Consider the following 20,430-nt stretch of genomic DNA (forward strand, 5'->3'; position numbering starts at 1 on the left):
TGGCTCCATTGTGCTCCATTATAATAGGTATGAATATATATATATTTTTTATATATTAGATGTTATCGTGCAACACACGGTTGAAATCATTGTATGCACTCTCCAGATCGAACAGCATTTGCCGCACTTGGTTATCATTGAGTTCCTCTGATGCATGCATTGCACTGAGGGTTGTCAACCTAGCAAAACAAAACACAAATCAAAATATGAAGAAAAATATTTATAGGAACAAATGTTAATCTTTTAACTTGTTAGACAGGCCATACTGGAACATCACCTCGACGGAATCAACTCCAGTACTTTTTTTAAAGCCTGGTATTCTATTACTCTTTTTTTGTCAAACCGCTAAGTTGCAGGGATTTAAACACACCAACACCAGCTGTTAAGCAGTGGTGGGGGATAAAGTCAGATACATGCAACAGGCTCTTTCAGTTTCCATCTATCAAATCCACTCACAAAGCTTTGGTTGACCTGAGGCTATAGTCAGAAGACACTTGCTCAAGGTGCCACACAGTGGGATTGAACTGGAAACCATGTGGTTGAGAAGCAAGCTTCTTACCACACAGCCATGCCTGTGTCTATACAAGTTTTAATTCATTATATAATTTAGTCCTTTATGGTTTAATATTTGCAACAGTTAGGGAATATTTTAGGCTTAAAAACCATTTTTGCATTTTCGTTTTATCAGTTTGTAACAAAGTGTTTCTTAGTCAAAAGCCAGTTGTTTTTAATGAGAAATTTTAGTTATAATCAAAAAATTCCCATAAAATATGAATTGTATTACTACAATGCATTAAATGTTACAGATTATTCAGAAAATATATAAACATCACTAATTGCTAACTAGAAAATATAATTAGTAACTGTCTGAAAATTGTTTTCACAAACCATTTTGATACTTTTTCTTTTCCTTCAAAGTCTTGAGGTAATAAACTTAGACGCGTCATAGTCTCCATTAATTCACGAAGGTCTGGTTGAATCTAAAATATAGAAATCATGTATAGAAACAGGATTTTAATGTTATGGAAATGCTTTTCATCCTCAAAATAAAATTCTTAAAATCTCAGTCGAACATGAGGTAGCTTAAGTGTTATATAACATCTTTTTTTCTATGTTTGCATGGATCAGATGAAATTTGTAGAGGCAGAATTCCTACAGCTTGATGCTCTTCCTATTGCAAACTCTTACTTGTATCCAGGCAAGATATTTCCCTATGACCAGACATAATTTTCATGGAAAACTGGAAACAACTTTGCTTGTATGATGATGAAGAAGCTGCTTTACAATTATCATGTCATGTCTAGACAAGGGTACATACATATGTACACATACAACAGGCTTCTTTGTTTCCATCTACTAGATCGACTCATAAGGTTCTGGTCGGCCTGGGGGTATAGTAGAAGACATCTGCCCAAGGTGCCACACTGCTGCAAGGAATCCAAGACGAGGTTGCAAAACCATTCCTGCACCTATTAAATTATTTGCATCAAATACATTTGAAAACATTACTAAAATAAGCCTCTTACAACTGTTTGCAATATGGCTATGAGAGAGTGTTCTGCATATTATTATCCACTGCAGGGTTTCTTATGTTTAATATAGTGAGTTGATTAGCTGAGATCATCGAAGCAATTAGTAGACAAAAACTCACCATAGAGATGTTTAAAATCGCAAAACACGTAAGGGAGATAATTCAAGATTAACTGACTAACAAAAAAGATTCATAACAATTGATATTGTTTATATACTGTTCAAACATTCCGATCAAGTGATTTCATTGGAGTTATGTCCCCTGCTTGTTTTAGATTTTTTTTTTCTGACCCATCCGAGAGTTTTTGACTTCGATAATCTGTTTTTAACAAATTATATTAGATTTACGAAACCCTGTTGTGTTCATATCTTCCATTCAAAGGGTCTTTTAATCCCAATAAATTACATATCATTACTTATACATGCAGTACTTATAGCCAAAAGGTGACAAGCTGGCACAATTGGTGGAACATTAGAAAAAATACTGTGGTATTTGTTCTGGCTCGTTACGTTTTGAGTTCCAAGATTTGCTGTCATCGACTAATCCCCTGCCCATAAAATTTCTGGCATTGTGTCTTAATTAGAAAACATAAGAGACACACAGAAGTCTGGTGCAGTCTTCTGCCTGAGCAGCTCCTAAATAGTCAAAACCATGCTACATTAAAATGAGTTATTCCCCTTGTGTATTTTCCGATGCAGTAGGACTAATCCCAGAACTGTGATTGGGAAACCAAGTCCTTAACCAAAAACCCAAACTTACACCTAATACTTTCTTTAATTCATAGCAAGACCTAATATAGTTGCTAAGGAATATATAACACCCACTACACTCACGGAGTGGTTGGCGTTAGGAAGGATATCCAGCTGTAGAAACACTGCCAGATCAGACTGGGCCTCCCAGACCCCAGTTGAACCGTCCAACCCATGCTAGCATGGAAAGCGGACGTTAAACGATGATGATGATATACTTGTAACATTTAAAACAAAATAAGTTTAACCCTTTCAACCTGCAAGTATGCTTTAGGTGGGTATAATTTCATTTGACTGTATTCCTGGAAGATGCAAAAGTAGGCATCCTCGTGGTTTAGTTTGCAACTGAAAATAATGATGTTTCTACCAGTCAGTGAGTCATAAATACAAAACCATGTGGTCGTCCACCTTTGTGTCATCCAGATATATAAGTCAAATGAAATCATATTCACTAAAACATACTTGGAAGTTCAAAAGGTTAAATAAGAAATTAGAAGAATTGTGTTGAGAAATTCAAATTAAGAATTAATGCCAAAATTCGACTTGGAGGAAACTTTGCTAGTGAGCATTTTGTTCATTATATAATTATAGTTTTGTTAATTATAAAGTGAAATGGTTTTAAGGTTAAAGAAATTTGTCTTCACTGAATATAGATTTATATTTTAAATAGTTCATGCATGAGTTTTATGGTAATATTTGCTTACCTCATCCATAGCACGGATTTCCAATCTTAGTTTATCCATAACTGTAATAAAAAGCTGAAAGGAAAAAAAAAGCAAGATATTACAACATCTTCCAGTCATAAACCAATATTAAGAGTGATTACTATTTAGAGCTCAGTCCTCATCTCATACAAAATGCAGAATGCAAATATTCACAGACAAGCGCAGCACACGCACAATATGCTTCTGTACAGTTTCCACCAATAAAATTCACTCACAAGGTATTGGTCAGCCCAAGATTATGCTGGCAGACACTTGACCAAGGTGCCAGCAGAGCGAAACTGAACCCCAACTTTGTAAGCATTCACCCATAAGTTATAAGAATTATACTTACTGATACAATATCAGCAATACATTTGCTTGTGTTTCCTTTATCGTCTTTGATGGTAATAGGGCGATCCTCTTTTATCCGTTCCAAGGCAGCAGGACAGTCAAGCTAGATAAATAATTAATTTGTAAATATTTATATCAAATATGTATTATATATTTATAATATACAATATATTAAAATATTCACATTTTATATTTATAACATGTTTAATATCTATATTACATATTTATAACGTAATTTAATATTTATATTAGATTATGTTTAATGAACATATTGTATTTACGGCATTAATAGAATACTGAAAATAGCTCTGTATCCATTTACATTTCATATCAATTATTTGTAAAATATTCCAGGAATGAAAACAAAATCATAAGAGAAAAATGAAGAACAAATCGAGGATAGACACCATGTTCAGAAATATAGTTTTTTTTCACAAGGTGAAGACTTCACTAGTTGATGACATTGTGTTTAAGTGAAATCAATAAATTAAATGCAGGTGGCAGGATTAGGAGAAGAGTTGTTTATCCCCAAGTCAGACTACAGAGTCATGATGATCTCCTCTTCTCACACATTGTGTACCTAAGAATATATAATCCAATGTGCCTCTCCATTACATAAGGTGTAAGTTGTGGGTCCCATTCTCAAGGTTTTTGAAGCCAATGGGGTTTCACCAGAATCCCATTCCCACAGTTTCTGTAATCTGTTTCACTAAAAACCAGTTGCAATAGTTTGCTCTCATATCAGTGTCTGACTGAATAAATATATCTCTCTTTCATTCAAGAAATCAGTCAAGTGTATCCTGATATTTTAATGGTCAGCATTAGCAACAGAGCTGACAGCATCAAACGAATAACTTGTCTAGCTCAATGTAGCAACCAAATAACCCCACTCAAAGAAAACTTTACAGTATTTAAAGAGAGGGTCACATACTTGAAGAACCAAGTCTTAAGTCTATTTTCTCATGATAAAAATAGGGGGGGTCACAGAAAATTTTTTTTTAAATTGGCTCATAACTGTCCCAGTACACAACTTGGTTTGAAATCAAAAGGAAATCCATGAGTTAGTAAGGGTTGGATTACAGTGTTGAAGAGTGTTTGATGAATGGGATACAGTAAAATTTTTGCTATGAAAACAAAGCAATTTCATTTTGGATTCTACCCCACAAATGTACAGTCTCCTCATTCTAACCTTTCTACCACTCCTAGAATGGCCTCTACCCACTGCAACCAGAAGTTTGTGTACCCTCCCCACCATCCACATATTCTTCCTCTGGCTTCAGTTCCCTTTCCCACCAATGTTTTTTCCTGCAATCATCAATCTGCAGATGTTCAAGATGAACATCAACTGCATTGATCTTGGAGTTCTCAGACAGACCATTGAGCACCAGTCTTGGAGAAGTAGTAAAAACCATGGGTACCAGTCTTGGAGAACTTGTGAAGACTAAGAGCACAATCCCTTCCTTATGATTAAACCATTGAATTAAAAAAAAAATACTTGATGTCTCATCTATACTTTCAGTAATTCTACATAGAGCTACTTACACGGTATTTTTTCATAAAGTCTTCAACAGTGGGAAAGGCATTACATTGAACTTGTTTGAATGCTGCCTTGTATTGGACTAACAGTTTGGAACAGGCTGCTGTATATCTGGTAAATAAAGATATATTGATACAATACAAACAATTGAAAGATAAAATCAGAAAGTTTAATATAAAAAGAAAAAAGCCTAATGTTTCAACAAAATTTCAGACAAACTAAAACATGACTAATCACAGCTGTTTCATTTGTGTGCTTATAAGGTATTCTGCAAGTCAAATGTGAGAGATTATACTTGATGCTAAGCTACTTAACCCTTTAGTATTTAAACCGGCCATATCCGGCTAAAATATTTAATCTGTTTTATGTTCAAACTGACCAGATCCAGGCTCTCACACCTACCCTACAATGTTATTCTACATTAAGTAATTACACCATCAAGATCTTGAAGATATGAGATAATGCATGATTAATTCAAATCAATGTGAATCAATAAGCATTATGTTTGATAGAATAATCAGAACACTAAAGGGTTAAAGTGTCATATCTGAAAGCTAAGATCAAGACACAAAAAGCTTGTTTTCTAGTGACTGCTCTCTTGTCTTTCACAGTGCAGAAGACATGCCAAAGCATTGTAGCTGCTTTTTGAAGTACAGCCATAAAGTTAAACTTGAAAACTAACATCTGGAAACCCAGAGTTTGTCACCAGCTAAATTCTAATTTGAATCAAAAGGCATAACCTGAACCCATTATTATCAATGGGAAGGAGTTCGTAGAAGCTAACCATTTTTACCTATGTGGGGAGTACAATCAGTAATGATGGTGGGCTAGATCACAGGATAAGTAAGGCCACTTTGGCATTCAGAAGGCTGAGAGAATAACTGTGAAAGAACAAGCACACGTCGATCCAAATGAAATACAAACTATATGAAGCAATATTGTCCACCCTACTTTTGCAGAGCAAAGGCATTGATGATACACCAGAAGAAGGAAAAAATAAAATCATGCTGAGACCACGATATGAAAAACTAAGTCAGGAACAATCTCATCCTAGAGAAAGCCAAGTGTCTTAGCAGTGAAGAGATACTGATGCAAGAAACCGTTGCCTATTTGGTTGTGTTTAAAGAAGGGGAGAAATGTGACTCAGATGCTAATTCAAATGCTCTGCTTACAGTTGTCTATTGATTACAAAATATTCTTTTCTACTCTAGGCTCAAGACCTGAAATTTGGGGGGGGGGGGCAGTTGATTACCCAGTATGCAACGGGTACTTAATTTATCAACCCCGAAAGGATGAAAGGGAAAGTCGACCTTGCGGAATTTGAACTCACTACGTAACGGCAGACAAAATACCGCTCAGCATTTCGCCCGGCGTGCTAACGATTCTGCCAGCTCACTACCTACAATCACCACATTATGTCAAGACAAGGGTGCACACAGTCACACAAACAATCTCTCTTTCTAACACACACACATATATCATCATGATCGTTTTCCATGCTGGCATGGGCTGGACGGTTTGACAAGAGCTGAACAGCTGAAGAGTGAGAAGCCTGGGCTCCTTGTCTGTTTCGGCTTGGTTTCTAATCCTGGGTGCCCTTCCACAATGCACTTGTTTCTGTTTCCATCTAGCAAATCCACTGACAAGGGTTTGGTTGGATTATAGTTATAGTAAAAGGGACATTGCCTTTAGCCTTCTTAGAGACTTGCAGACCGGAAGAGTCAAGTTATCTGTCTTCCAGTGTAGTTTAATACTGCAGGCTGGCAGCTGGGGAGGAGGGGGTGGCATGGATTAATTAGGTAGTTTCTGAGGAGATAGATTTAGGGAAGAGGAGAATAGGCAGCAGCATCAAATAACTCTGGGGAACAAGGGATATAGAATCAATAAGTCCAGGAGAGCAAATCTTTTGCAAGAATGGCCTTGGGAAGGGTATTCAACTGTAGAAACCATACCAAATCAGACATTGGAACACGATGCAGTCTTTGAACCCATAAGATCCTGTGAAACAATTCAATTCATACCAGCAAAGAATATGCACGTTAAATGATGATGAATGAATAGAAGAGAAAAAGATAGAATACTGCTGGATGGTAAATCAAGAGTACAGACAGCTGTTGTTTAACCCCAGGTCAGCATGATCAGATGGACCTATGATCAAAGGCATCTTTTTGTATATCTAGGATTACACTGTTCAATATATCCTTCCCTTTCTTTAAAACTGCAGAATGTGATTTAGAGGGAGATTTGATTGCTATTTCCAGCAGGTTGAGTGACTGTATAAGGGCTTCCTCATTAACATAAGAGTATTGAATGATGTGTGTGTGTGTGTATACTAGTTTTTAGTTACGTGATTCACAATAAGTCAACAGATATTTGAGAATTAAATATTTTCTAGAAAAAAGCTAGTCTGTTTTAGTGACAGATATAATAAAAATATATTCATATCAGCAGAAATTATTTGTAAACAAGCCAAGTGTCATATTATGGTAACGTTAGAGAGATATGTAACAATTTAAAAACTCTGAAACAAGAAATCATTACAAACCTCAGACAGATGTTAGTGATTTTCTCTAAAGCAAACATGAAGAAGCAAATATATTTAAGTATCTTGCTCTGGGGTCTAATACAATGCCCTACAACTAGTATAGATAAGTAGATATAATGCAAAAATATTTAATTGAACAAAGTGAATACAAACTCTTTTGGTAGGACAGCATCTTTGATATATGCTTTCTCTAAACTCTGTAATGTGTTAATTACAGCATAAAGGTCAGCCATGTTGTCATATCTGAAATTATAAAAATACAAACATCATAATGTAATGCTTGTAAGAGTGAGGTTGGCGGGGGGGGGGGGCAAAAACAGTCTGAAATAGGATAGTCACAATGCCTCAATGTTTGGAAGTAAGGCAGGCTGAAGATTTTATATTGATCCCCAATCCCCAATACTTGACTGAAATTTGAATATATTGAACGGATGAGAGAGGAAGTACCTTGACAGGATTGGACTTGGATGATTAAGAGATATTTAGTATTCAAAGACTTTTATAATTTATAAAAATAATAATGAAATTATTGTATACAGTGCTCAGGTGCACCACAATAATAATCTTATTTTTTGTTGCTTTAATTGATAAGGTTAATTGTATAATTAATGATATAAATAACTACTTACTTTTCTCTTTCACGGGCAGTGCGGTGTAGTTTCACCTCCTACAAAGTAGAAAATAGTACAATAAGACAGTTGTGAGTGTAACTATGTGTATATCAATCATCATCCTTATGTCCATTTTTATTATGATAATATGAGCTGGACAAGCTCTGCTATAGCCAGTCTCAAGCCTGGTTGAGAAAAGAGGAGACTACTAAATGCAGGGTTAGTGACCACGAACTATCAGTTTTCTAAACCTGCTACTGAAACACCAACAAGAGAACATATGAAACTGGTCCTGGTAAGGGAATGCAGTCCTCAGAGATTGTGTATGAAGCGATGTAGAGAAAACCAAAAAGAAGCTACGATGTGGAACAACCTTCTCTCACCAAGGACCAAAAAACACATGAAGATCCACAAAACTAAAGCACTGGCTACAGCCACACCTAAGGACAGCTGTGATCCATTGCCAAAGACTGAGACACAGAGATCTCTTGTTGGCACTCTATGCTCCATATAGAGCCAAAGGAATTAAACTAACACAGGTTAGATAAGACATTGAGCTAATTTTTCTATGGTCAAACAGTCTTCTTCTCACCAACTGTACTTGATTCCAAGTCAGGTACCATTCCTCTTGTCTTTTGAATAACGACTCATTCAACAGTTAGACGTTCTGGGAGCAGATGTAAAAACAATGACACTGACTACATGGTGATTTTTTTTAGACAACCTGCAAACAAAATACACACAGACAACCAGCTTCTGTAAAATTTATATCTAAAAATCAATTTTCAAGTAAGATATAAAAGAAGACAACTGCTCATTGTGCCATGTAGTATGAACATATCCCCTGAAACTACATGGTTTTGAAGAGAAACTAACCCAGTGTTTCTCAACCTTTTTACCCTTGTGTAACCCTTAAAATAAATTACATGTCTCAGGGAACCCCTGCACGAAAAAAAATTATTCACCATATCTTTCTCATATTTTTTCATCGTAGTTCATGTGGTAAGAAAAGCAAACTGTTTGTTCACATACATCATAATATATATATATATATATATATATATATATATAAATTTTATTTTTCGTAATGAGATAAAAAAAACCAAGGCTGAGTAGATTTTATAACATTTATAGATAGAAGGTCTTACAGCTGTTTCCAGGATATTTATTATATCCCTTCATCGGAGACGGTGTGAGAGGATGGTTAAGTAATAGTTCATTTAGATAGGATACAAAATAGAGAGTGAGGTGGAGGAAAGAAAATAGCTGTGAGATATGTAGGGATATTGAGAGAATAGTTAAGTAATAGTTAATTTAGAGATGATGGTCGTTATATTTTTTTGATAACATAATAGGTTAGATAGGATGATGTCTATATTACAATAACCAATACGTTGTGCATATATAGTAATATTGCAATATTGAAATTTGGAACCTTTTGCGGAACCCTGGTTGAGAAATACTGACTTAACCACAGTTATATAGGTATCTAACTGTGTGTGTGTGTACTCACACATGTGTATGTATGTATATATATATATATATACACACACACACACACTTGTATGTATACATATATGCATATATATGAGAGAGAGAGACTCTATAACCCTTAATAGGTCATGGGGGTGAAACTTATAAATTATGATCTATGTCAAGAACAAGCCAGCCTGGTAACCCCCTCCTCTCTTCAGGCTATGTGGAGGATATTTGTCTTTATTGCCCACAGGGGGCTAAACAGAGGGGACAAACAAGGACAAAGGGATTAAGTCGATTACATCGACCCCAGTGCATAACTGATACTTATTTAAACGACCCCGAAAGGATGAAAAGCAAAGTCGACCTCGGGGGGAAATTGAACTCAGACCATAACGGCAGACGAAATACCGCTAAGCATTTCGCTGAAATAAATGAAATTCTCTAATTGTCAAGGGCTTAAAACACTGTCAACCTTAAGAACACTACATCTGACTCACGCACTAATTAAAATAGTTTGTTTCTATTAAAAGCACAGCATACTACTCCCATTCTACCTTCTTTTCTCTTGAGATACTTTCACTGCATTCATTCCCCACTTCCATGGTACCCTCCGGCCATTCTTTTATCTTGCAGTATTCACCCACCACTCCTCCACCCTCTGCTTCTCTTTCACTGTCCTCTCTCTGTCTATCACTTTAACAGTCTCTCATCTCTCCCTTCACCCCCATCTGACACTACCACTCCTCTCTTCAGCTGCAGTGGTGCTCTCTCCACAGCTCTCTCCAGTTCCTGGTCAGCCTCCACTCTTTCTCTATCAGACGGTCTCTTCCTCTCACACCTTCCCCATCCATATTTATTCTTACAACTTGGGGCAGTTCTGGATCCCCCTACAACAACCCATCCCACCACCCTTCTATTCTGTCCCACTCGTTCAAACAAGGCCCTGACACTAACTCCTTCCCTAGCCACCTTTTCCATACTGCCTGTTAACAGCGTCAACTCTGTTACTCTCTCAATAATAAATCTATTCCTCTCACTATATTTCACCATCTCATCACTTTGCCTCAAATCACCACCACCTCTCTCTCTCTCTCTCTCTCTCTCTCTCTCTTCTCTCTCTCTGTAATTCCACTTCAGTCAAGGCAATCTTTTTTAGTTTTGGTGCTGTTAAGTGGTTGGTATTTGGAAGGGCACACAAACAAAAACAATGCAAAATCTGAGACATTTAGAGGATGGTGCATCTCTTACCACTTTAGAATCATTCAAACCATCTAACCCATGCTGGCATGAAAGGTGGATGTAAACTCATGATAGCGATATATAATTTCAGGACTTGCGTATTGTCATGATCATTCAATGTCCGTTTTCCATGCTGGCATGGGCTGGGTGGTTTTACAGAATCTGGTGAGGTGTAAAGCCACATCAAACTCCAGTCAGCATGGTTTCTATGACCAGATACCCTTCCTAATACCAACTGCTTTAGTGTGTACTTGGTGCTTGCCATGTAAACTTGCAAGACAGAAAAAGAACGGGGAGAGGGGAGAAAGCTCCCACTACAAAAAGGGGTGTTTCAGAAGGGAAGGTAGAGGGTGGGTGGCTAAAGTACGATAGAGGGCCAAGAACAGGTGTCTTGCTGTAGAGGAGATGCATGGCTGAAGGAGATAAAAGGAAGGTAGTTTGACACCAATCTACTCAAGACTATTTCTGGTTCTATAACACATCTTGTTTTAAAGTAATTTAAATGAAGTCTGTCAACATTTCAAGTTATAATCCAAACACCACCTTCAAGACAAAGTTATGCTAAATTTTTCATTATTTTAAAAAATTAACTGAAATACAGAGAATGTATTTCAACAGTAAAATGGTAACGAAAGGGAAGCATGGGGTGGATTTCATGGGGTGTTGAAAGGGAAGCATGGGGTGGATTTCACAGGGTAGTTCATGTATTTCTAGGGATTTACAAAAATACTAACTACAAAGCTGACTGAAAGTTATAAGAACAGGAACAGCCACAAGTGCACCTCTTGCAGTCACATTTACATTTTTTGTCCTCCCCTGGCACCAGTTCCGGTGGCATGTAAAAAGCACCCACTACACTCACGGAGTGGTTGGCATTAGGAAGGGCATCCAGCTGTAGAAACACTGCCAGATCAGACTGGAGCCTGGTGCAGCCTCTTGGCTTCCCAGACCCCAGTCAAACCGTCCAACCCATGCTAGCATGGAAAACAGATGTTAAACGATGATGATGTAGTTTCTATTAGTGAGGAACACAGGGAAAGGTTTCACTAAAACATTGCAGCAGGTATCGCTTATGGTAAGAGGCTTGCTTCCCAACTGCATGGTTTCAGGTTCATTTCCACTGCATGGCACCTTGAACATGTGTCCACTGCCTCAAGCTGACCGAAGCATTGTGAGTGGATTTCGTAGATGGAAACTGAAAGAAGCACAGTATATGTGCACATGTGTGTGTGTGTGTGCGTGTGTCTTTCCTTGTCTTGACATTGCATGGCTGTTATAAATGAAGTCACTCGTTTCCAATATTCTGCGAATAGATGTCTGGCTATGGGGAAATATTACTTTGCTTGGAAACAAGAGAGGGTCAGTAACAGGAAGGGCATTTGGCCATAGAAAATCTGCCTCAATAAACTCCGTCTGGCCCTTGCAAGCATGGAAAAATGGACATTAAAATAATGATGGTTGTAACAAGGGAAAGTGTCAAGGCCACTGGGATTACTACACACGGCCTCTGGTGAGAAAACATGAAAGCATTCATGAAAAGTGAAATCTCTTCAAAGAACTTTCCATTTTAATTTTTTAACAGTTTCATAATTTCTAAGTTTGACAACTATTCTATTTATTGAATACATTTATTTGGAAAATTTCAAGCAAAGTAAAGAAAATATTACAAATGTGTCAATTATTTTACTTGTTAAATACATTTAGAAAATTTTTAGCAAATTAAATATGCGATAATGACGATGATAGGAATAAAAATGAAGCTAGTATTTAGCCCTAGGTGAGATTTTGCATTATGTAAAGATTTTATACAAGACAAAAATTACTTAGGAAAATATCAATGACAGGTGGAAGTCAGGATTGTTTTTGAACTCAGCACCAGAATACACACACATAAAAACAAAACAAAAAAATCAGGTAAACAGAATGTGTTACTTAGTGTTATCAGGTCATGTTAGGGTTAAATTTATGTATTGCTGCATTCACTATTTGCTGGTATATTCACAGGTCCTCCTGGGGGACCCATTGAGCATTGACCCACTGAGCCTCCTCCATTTTCACAAAATGCCTCCACATCTGCAGTGACCATGTGGAATGTCATGACCGACATGAGCCATCAACCGAGCTGCAATCTCAATGAAGAGAACACATTAAGCAGTGACTAACTTGGAAAACTGAACAATATGGTCAAACAGGCTGAGCTTGTATGTAGTGTTATCAATTTCATCTTTCATAGCAGCTCATTAACAAAATTTATCATGAACCTTAGTCCTCACGGTGAATGCAGGCTGAATTGTAACCCATGGAATTGTTTGTATCAAATCATAGACTCTTAACATGATTGATGAATATCATCATTTTAATGTTCACTCTTCCATGCTAGCATGGGTTGGAAGGAATTTGCTGAATCAGATTCTCTACAGCCGGATGCCCTTCCTATCACCAACCTTCATCTGTTTCTAAGCAAAGTAATATTTCCCCATAGATAACATTTTCATGGATGATCAGAAATGAAGGACATCACTTGTATGACAGTGACACTCATTTGACATATTGTCAAGAAAAGGATACACACACACATGCATCCATGATGGGCTTCTTTCCAGCAACAAAATCCACTCAAAAGGTTTTGGTCAGCCAAGGGCCACAGTGGAGACACTTGCCAATGTTGCCATGCAATGGGACTGAACCTAGAAGCAAACTTCTTCACCATCACAACATTAAAATAAATCATGGAAACAAGTATATTAATTCAACCTTAACTATTAAACATTAAATATAATTCTCTTAAATATGATTAAGAAAAATGTACTTACCTCATAAAGGTCAGGATTAGTGGCGGATGCTGGAAAAATAAATTTAAAATGACTTGAAATAAAAATAATACTTGAGGGGACTGATGAAATATCAAAAAATAAAAATGGTTTAATGTACAGAAAAAGAATTATATTCAATAAGAAAAAATTTGTAATTGATGAACCCAATCTTTATCCATCTGCCATTCTCCTTCCACAATCCCATGAACTCACCCACCCCAACCACTTCTATTCACCTTCCTGTAACTTGAAGGTGTGCCCTGACATTTCATCACCATCTCTCTTTTTCCAACAGGGGAAACCATGTATCTCTTCTAGCAAGACATCTGTCCCTGTCCCTCTCTCATACTTTAACCTCATCACCTGGTGTAAACCCATATCCCTCAATACTACTCCCATCTTGAAGGGCTTTGTCTTGCAAGTAACTTGGTGACCTCACTAGTGTCAGTGCCATGTAAAAAGCACCCAGTACTCTTTGTAAAGTGTTAGGCATTAGGAAGGGCATCCAGCCATAGAAACCATGCCAAAGTATGGCCGGGGTTTGATGATGATGTTTACTCAAGAGAGCAAAGACCCACACAAGTTTTTGACCCTTTTGATAGAGAGAAGGATTAGGAAAGTTAAAAGCAGAAAGACAGTCAGAGAAAAGGAAGTTGAAGTTGTAGAGAATGTTTTGTTGAAGAAGTAAGGAAAATGAAAGATCATAGAAAAAGGGAACAACTCCGTCTTTATGTCTCACTGTTGATGGTTCGACCTGTTTACTAGAAACATTACCTACTCACACTTCTACCACAACTTCCCCCCTGTACCTTCTCATACTAAAACTGCCATCCCCTTCTCACAATTTCTTCACATCTGTCAACAATATAGTAAAGATTTGGATTTTCATTCAAAGTCTAAGAAAATGCACATGGGGTTACCTTTGTAGCATTAGTCAACCCCTCAATGCAGTGATCCAAGACAAAACTTCTGCACTTTTACTTTATACTCATGCATATACAAAAACAGACTTCCCTTTCTTATACTCTTTCATTTTTCTGCCCAACATCTTCAATGAATCATCCTCTCCTCTGACCCTCTTCTATTCCAAGAGGAACAAAACCTGCAGAGTATCTTAGAAGCCACCCTCCCAACTGTAATACACAGCTCAGCACCTTTAAAATGCTCTCATTCTGCTGGATATACTTCTCTCTACATCTGCACAACAGGTTAATAACTGGCTCAAAAACTCAATTAATTCCATGTCACTGACTAATTTGATTGTATTTCCACAAACCTCTATATTGCATCCAATGTAAACTTTGTAATTATCTCTATATGGATGAAACTGGGCATTGTCTAAGTGACTTCTTCTGAAAAGCACCTTTGTGATGTTCAAAACAAATACCCATGCAATTTCCATACCCATAACTAGACACTTTGATTCACTGAATTATTTTCTCAGCCATCTTTTTATGAACGATGTTATCAATGCTCAATTCTTACACAGAAGCACAGAGACAAACTTATCCTTTATTCTAATGTATGTGTGCCCGTGTTTATTTAATGAGTATATTTATTCCATGCTCACATAGGTCGGACGAAGACATATTAGCAAGGCATTGTTTTAAAGCTGGCTTGCTCTTCCTGTTGCTAAGCATTACTAGTTTTTTAGGTATACTTAACAAATCCTCTAATAGCTTGGCACTTCTGATGACAAAGAATTATCATGTCATCTGTTTTGCTTGAGCAATTTCAGGTGAAGACGTCACAGAATGTAAACGTTCACACACACACACACACACACACATATGAAAGGCTTCTATATAGTTTCCATCAATCGATGTCATTCACAAGGTATTTATTTCTTTATTGCTCACAGGAGGATAAACACAGAGGGGACACACAAAGGAATTAAGTTGATCACATCGACCCCAGTGCATAACTGGTACTTATTTAATCGACCCCGAAAGGATGAAAGGCAAAGTCGACCTCGGCGGAATTTGAACTCAGAACATCACAGCAGATGAAATACCACTAAGCATTTCGCCCAGCATGCTAACAATTCTGTCATTCACAAGGTATTCGTTGGCCCAGGACTAAGTATAAGTAGTTGCCCAACTTACCTTGGTCCCAGGCTACTTTGATATCATCTATGTCCTTCATGATATGGTAGGTTTTTAGTTTGTTTTTTTTCCTCCTTTTGTCCCACCGAATCCCTATCAGTGTTAATCTTATCCATCAATTTATTAAGTTGTTTTAAAGTTCAATGAAGTTAGCAAGCCTGATATTAGAAATTATTCCCTGACCCATGAACTGAAGTAAAGAAATAGTGTATGGCAGTAAGTTACTGTATTTTAACATGTATAAGGAACCCTTTTTTGTCAAAAATAAGGTTAAAAAAATATGTGAGTTTCTTATACATGGATAGTATTATAACCCCTTACAAAACCTTTTTTCCAAATTTTAAGCCCCCAAAATTAGGGGATTCCTTATACACATTAATATACAGTAATTAGTTTGACAGGAAAGTGGGTCTGAAGGGTGTCAAGATTTAGAGGATGACCAGGAGCATTATTGCCAACAATACCTTAGGTTCAGGGTTATATTCTTCCATAGTAGAGGTGTAATGGCCCAGCAGTTAGGGTAGCGGGCTCGCAGTCAGGATCGTGGTTTCGATCTCCAGACCGGGCATTGTTAGTGTTTATTGAGTGAAAACACCTAAGGTTCCACAAGGCTCTGGCAGTGGGTGGTGGCGAACCCTGCTGTATACTTTCATCGCAACTTTCTCTCACTCTTTCTTCCTGTTTCTCTTGTACCTTTATTTCAAAGGGTCAGCCTTGTCACACACTGTGTCACGTTGAATCTCCCAAAGAACACGTGTCTGTGGAGTGTTCAGCCACTTGCACATTAATTTCACAAGCAAGCTGTTCTGTTGATCAGATCAACTGGAACCCTCATCGTTGTAACCGACGGAGTGCCATCCATATTCTTCCATAGTTTTTCGCTGCAAGACAAAAATATGGTACAGACCACCATACGAAAATTTCTAAAGTTATCCAGGCATTTTAGTTTGAGTTAAAAATTACAGGCAGCAGCATCTTCCATATTCTCTTCACTGGTTGTAGTGTTTTGGAATGATTAAGAAGCATTGGCTTCAGCTTCATGTCTCCTGATGCATTATCACCAAGTGCTAATGTTAAACAGCCTTTTTTTAACTTGAACCCAGAAAAATTTCCTCTTCATTTCAGTATAGTAGTCTTTAGTAGAAAGGGTATGTTTCATTGGATACGAGTTTGAAAGAATGGTTAGGGAGGCATCCAGCTATAGAAATCCTGCCAAAGTTGACACTGGAGCCTAACACCACCCTGCAGCTCATTGGATCCCGTCAAACGAACCCATGCCAGCATGGAAAATAGATGTTAGGTGATTATGATGATAGTGATACTCTTAAGAACTTGGGAAAATTCTTTGACAGCCCAGTTATCTGGAAGTTCGGAGATCTGTGCAGATTATGCCACAATTTAAATCCATCAAACTTGTCTGTACCAGCTGTGAATGTTTCTGAATTTTTTTCTTTCTTCTTCTTGTAAAGTGTCTGAAAATGTTCCATGCGTTTCCCATCGTATATTGACTTAATATCATATTGTATTCATTTCATCATCTGCCCAGAAAGCAAATAAATCTTACAGTTTCCTAAAAACTTTACTCTTTAAATGACTCACAATGAAGTTGTCATGGTAAAAAATATTTACTTAATTCACATTTTTCGTGATGGTTCTACTTGTTGGTTTGACCAAGTTTAACCCTTCCGATACCAACCCACTTAAGCTTCCCCGCCCTTTGGTTCTCTGATACAAACTTCCTGACTTAAAGGGATCTAAATTAAAACCTTCCGTTAAAATTCCATGTTATGCCCTAAACATCATCCTAATAATGACAAAATTATTTTACTAAATGCATGATTATTTTCAAAATCATTTGAGACAGAAATATGGTGACAAAAAGATTAAAGACTCATCCATAAGTGGCAGCAGTTCCCTAGCTACCAACTGCATCAACTCTTGCAAATTAAAACACCTAGCTTCACGTTTTTCGTTGACATTTTTGACGATGAAAGCTTTTTTTCCGTTCATGTTGAGCGAAACTTTCTTTGATTAATTTGTGTGGAAGTATTCATGGGGGAGTACCATACTTTTATTTTGTCTTTAAGAAAACCCTTTCAACTTCACTTTAATTTTGGGGCATTAGTCAGTGAAACAACAAGGAAAGTAAAAGTATGTAAATTTGTTTTGTTGTCAGTAGTTATCTTTCGTCATTTTCCCATTTTACTCTTTTGCAAATCCATTTACATAACGAAATATATTCTAACTTCACATTTAAACAATTTTTCACAGTCGAACAAAATCCAAAGCTGGAAGCAACAAGAGGAAGGATGAAAAGAAGAGAAACGCGAACTAAAAAAATGTTTAGGAAAGCCAACAATAATTGAGCACGAATGTGTAGGGTACCTAAAGGATCAAAAACGGTAAGGAAGGAATTCCAGTAATTTATATATATAGACACATACGTACACACACACACATATATATATATATATATATATATATATATATATATGACACATACGTACACACACACACATATATATATATATGACACATACGTACATATATATATATATAGACACATACGTACATATACATACATATATATATATATATAGACTCATACGTACATATACATACATATATATATATATATAGACTCATACGTACATATATATACATACGTACATATATATATACACACATAAGAAATGAGGTATAAAACCTCAAATAATATATATATATATATATATATATATATATATATATATATATACCTCAGTATACATGTGTGTTGATGGGGACAAGTTTATATGTAGTCATATATATTTATAAATAGTATGTGTGTGTGTAGTTTAATGTGTTACACCCATATTCATATCAACAAAGGCTAAACAGTTAGGCTTAGAATAAGTTTTCCCTCACAGTAAAAAGCCTAATGTCTTATTTTATATTTAAAACATAAATTAAAATATAAACAATTTCATAAATATATCTTAATGTCTTAAAGACATGAGACACATTTGAGGTGTTTATAGTTTTTCGATACAATTATCTGGACTTATTATAATTTTGTATTTTTACAACCTAAATTAAGGCGTTAAATGTGTCTGGGGTAAGTTTATATTAAGGATTAAAACATTGATATCGTCGATAAAACATTAGAAATGAAATAAAAAATCTCTTTTATAAAGATATCAAACGGAAATAACATTGCTTTGCCGACATAAACAATAATTGGAGGAAGACAAAGTAAAACAAATGGGGTGATTTAAAGCGAATAAACGTCGACTGGATTAATATGAAGATATAGGAATGAACTAACCTGCTCCATGGGAGTTTTGTGGTATCTGGGCAAACATTGTCTCCTCCACAAACTAGCAGGAGGAAGACAAGACGAACGAACACACTTTGGATGGGAGAAGAAACAGTCTGGACAAAATTGGAGGAAGAACGATAAATCTGGGTGGCTTTGAGATCTGACAATGAATCATCAAAATTACAGTAGCACTTAAGTGCAATAATATCGAACGGCGTTTTTAAACATTTTAACTGTCGGCGAATGAACTTCAAAAATAAGTACGAGTTGAGCACTGACATCGATGTAATCGATTAGCCCTTCCTCCCGTCCATATTTTAGGTCTTTGCCTTTCATCCTTCCAGGTCAATAAAATAAGTACCAGTCGATGTAATTGATTTACTCCCTCCCCTGAAATTGCTGGCCCTGTCCCCAAATTTGAAACCAATATTATTATAATTAATATTCAATGGTATATTTGTGAGATGAGGGATTTGTATTATGTATACTGTTTATATTAGTCGGATTGGTGTCCTAATCTTGATTGTTGATTTCCCTGTTTCAGCTGTTGTACACTCCAGACCTCTTAAGGTGTCTTGTGTTGAACTTGGGTGTTATATCTGGATTTCAAACCAAACCCTTTATTTGATTCATGGGATACACTGTTCTCATTCTGCTCCATGTTTTGTAACATATTTTGCTTCAGTTGATTTTTTTGTGAGGTATGGGCATAGGGTAGTAGATAAAGACAAGGCGGCGAGCTGGCAGAATCGTTAGCACGCGGGCAAAATGCTTAGCAGTATTTCGTCTTCCGCTACGTTCTGAGTTCAAATTCCACCAAGGTCGACTTTGCCTTTCATCCTTTCGGGGTTGATTAAATAAGTACCAGTTACGCACTGGGGTCGATATAATCAACTTAATCTGTTTGTCCTATCCTTGTTTGTCCCTTCTGTGTTTAGCCCCTTGTGGGTAGTAAAAAAATAGGTAGTAGATAAAGACATTGGTTAATGTAGTGCAGTCACCTAGAGGTTCTGAGTTCAATCCCAAGAAAGACACTAAGGTAATTCACAAAAAAAAAAAGAAAATCAACTGAAGCAAGAAGTGTCATAAAATTCAGAGAGCAGCATGAGAACAGTATACCCCCATGGATCAATTAAAGAATTAGGTTTGAAATTCCAATACAACAACCAAGTGCAACATAAGACACCCAAAGAAGGCTGGAGTACAACAGCTGAAAGAGTGAAAACAAGATGAGGACACCAGTTCGACTAATATAAACAGTATACATATTTTTGTTGTTCTTGCTTTATTCCAAGTCTCACCCGGAGACCTTGAGTAAGTTTGACATTTTGTTGTGGATGTTATTTATGAGTCTTTTATATGATTTATGTAGATAAATCTGTATGCCTGCAACCTTATGGTCAGCAAAGATCAACAAGAGCTGCCTTCATGCAATCACTCCATTAATGTCTCTTCAATCAGCAAT

The 20,430-nt window shown here is 36.6% G+C and overlaps 1 protein-coding gene across 1 annotated transcript; it reads right to left on the minus strand.

The window, feature by feature from the left end:
• Positions 1 to 44: 44 nt before the first annotated feature.
• LOC115215072 (vacuolar protein sorting-associated protein 28 homolog) lies at positions 45 to 19,127 on the minus strand. Its single transcript, XM_029784226.2, has 9 exons — positions 18,972 to 19,127; positions 13,560 to 13,588; positions 8,047 to 8,084; positions 7,571 to 7,660; positions 4,878 to 4,983; positions 3,337 to 3,438; positions 2,985 to 3,038; positions 889 to 980; positions 45 to 179 (listed from the first exon to the last, which is right to left on the minus strand). The coding sequence occupies exons 1-9, from the start codon at positions 19,006 to 19,008 to the stop codon at positions 56 to 58; spliced, it is 672 nt and encodes a 223-aa protein (XP_029640086.1). The 5' UTR covers positions 19,009 to 19,127; the 3' UTR covers positions 45 to 55.
• Between the last annotated feature and the right edge of the window lie 1,303 nt (positions 19,128 to 20,430).

This window comes from Octopus sinensis, linkage group LG8 (genome assembly GCF_006345805.1).
Source record: "Octopus sinensis linkage group LG8, ASM634580v1, whole genome shotgun sequence".
Taxonomy (NCBI): domain Eukaryota; kingdom Metazoa; phylum Mollusca; class Cephalopoda; order Octopoda; family Octopodidae; genus Octopus; species Octopus sinensis.

Coding starts and splice junctions, on each gene's coding strand:
- LOC115215072 (XM_029784226.2), bottom strand. CDS start 19,008: ATGTTTGCCCAGATACCACAAAACTCCCATGGAGCAG. Junction 13,589..18,971: donor ACAAAACTCCCATGGAGCAG/GTTAGTTCATTC, acceptor TTATTTTTCCAG/CATCCGCCACTAATCCTGAC. Junction 8,085..13,559: donor CTAATCCTGACCTTTATGAG/GTAAGTACATTT, acceptor TCTACTTTGTAG/GAGGTGAAACTACACCGCAC.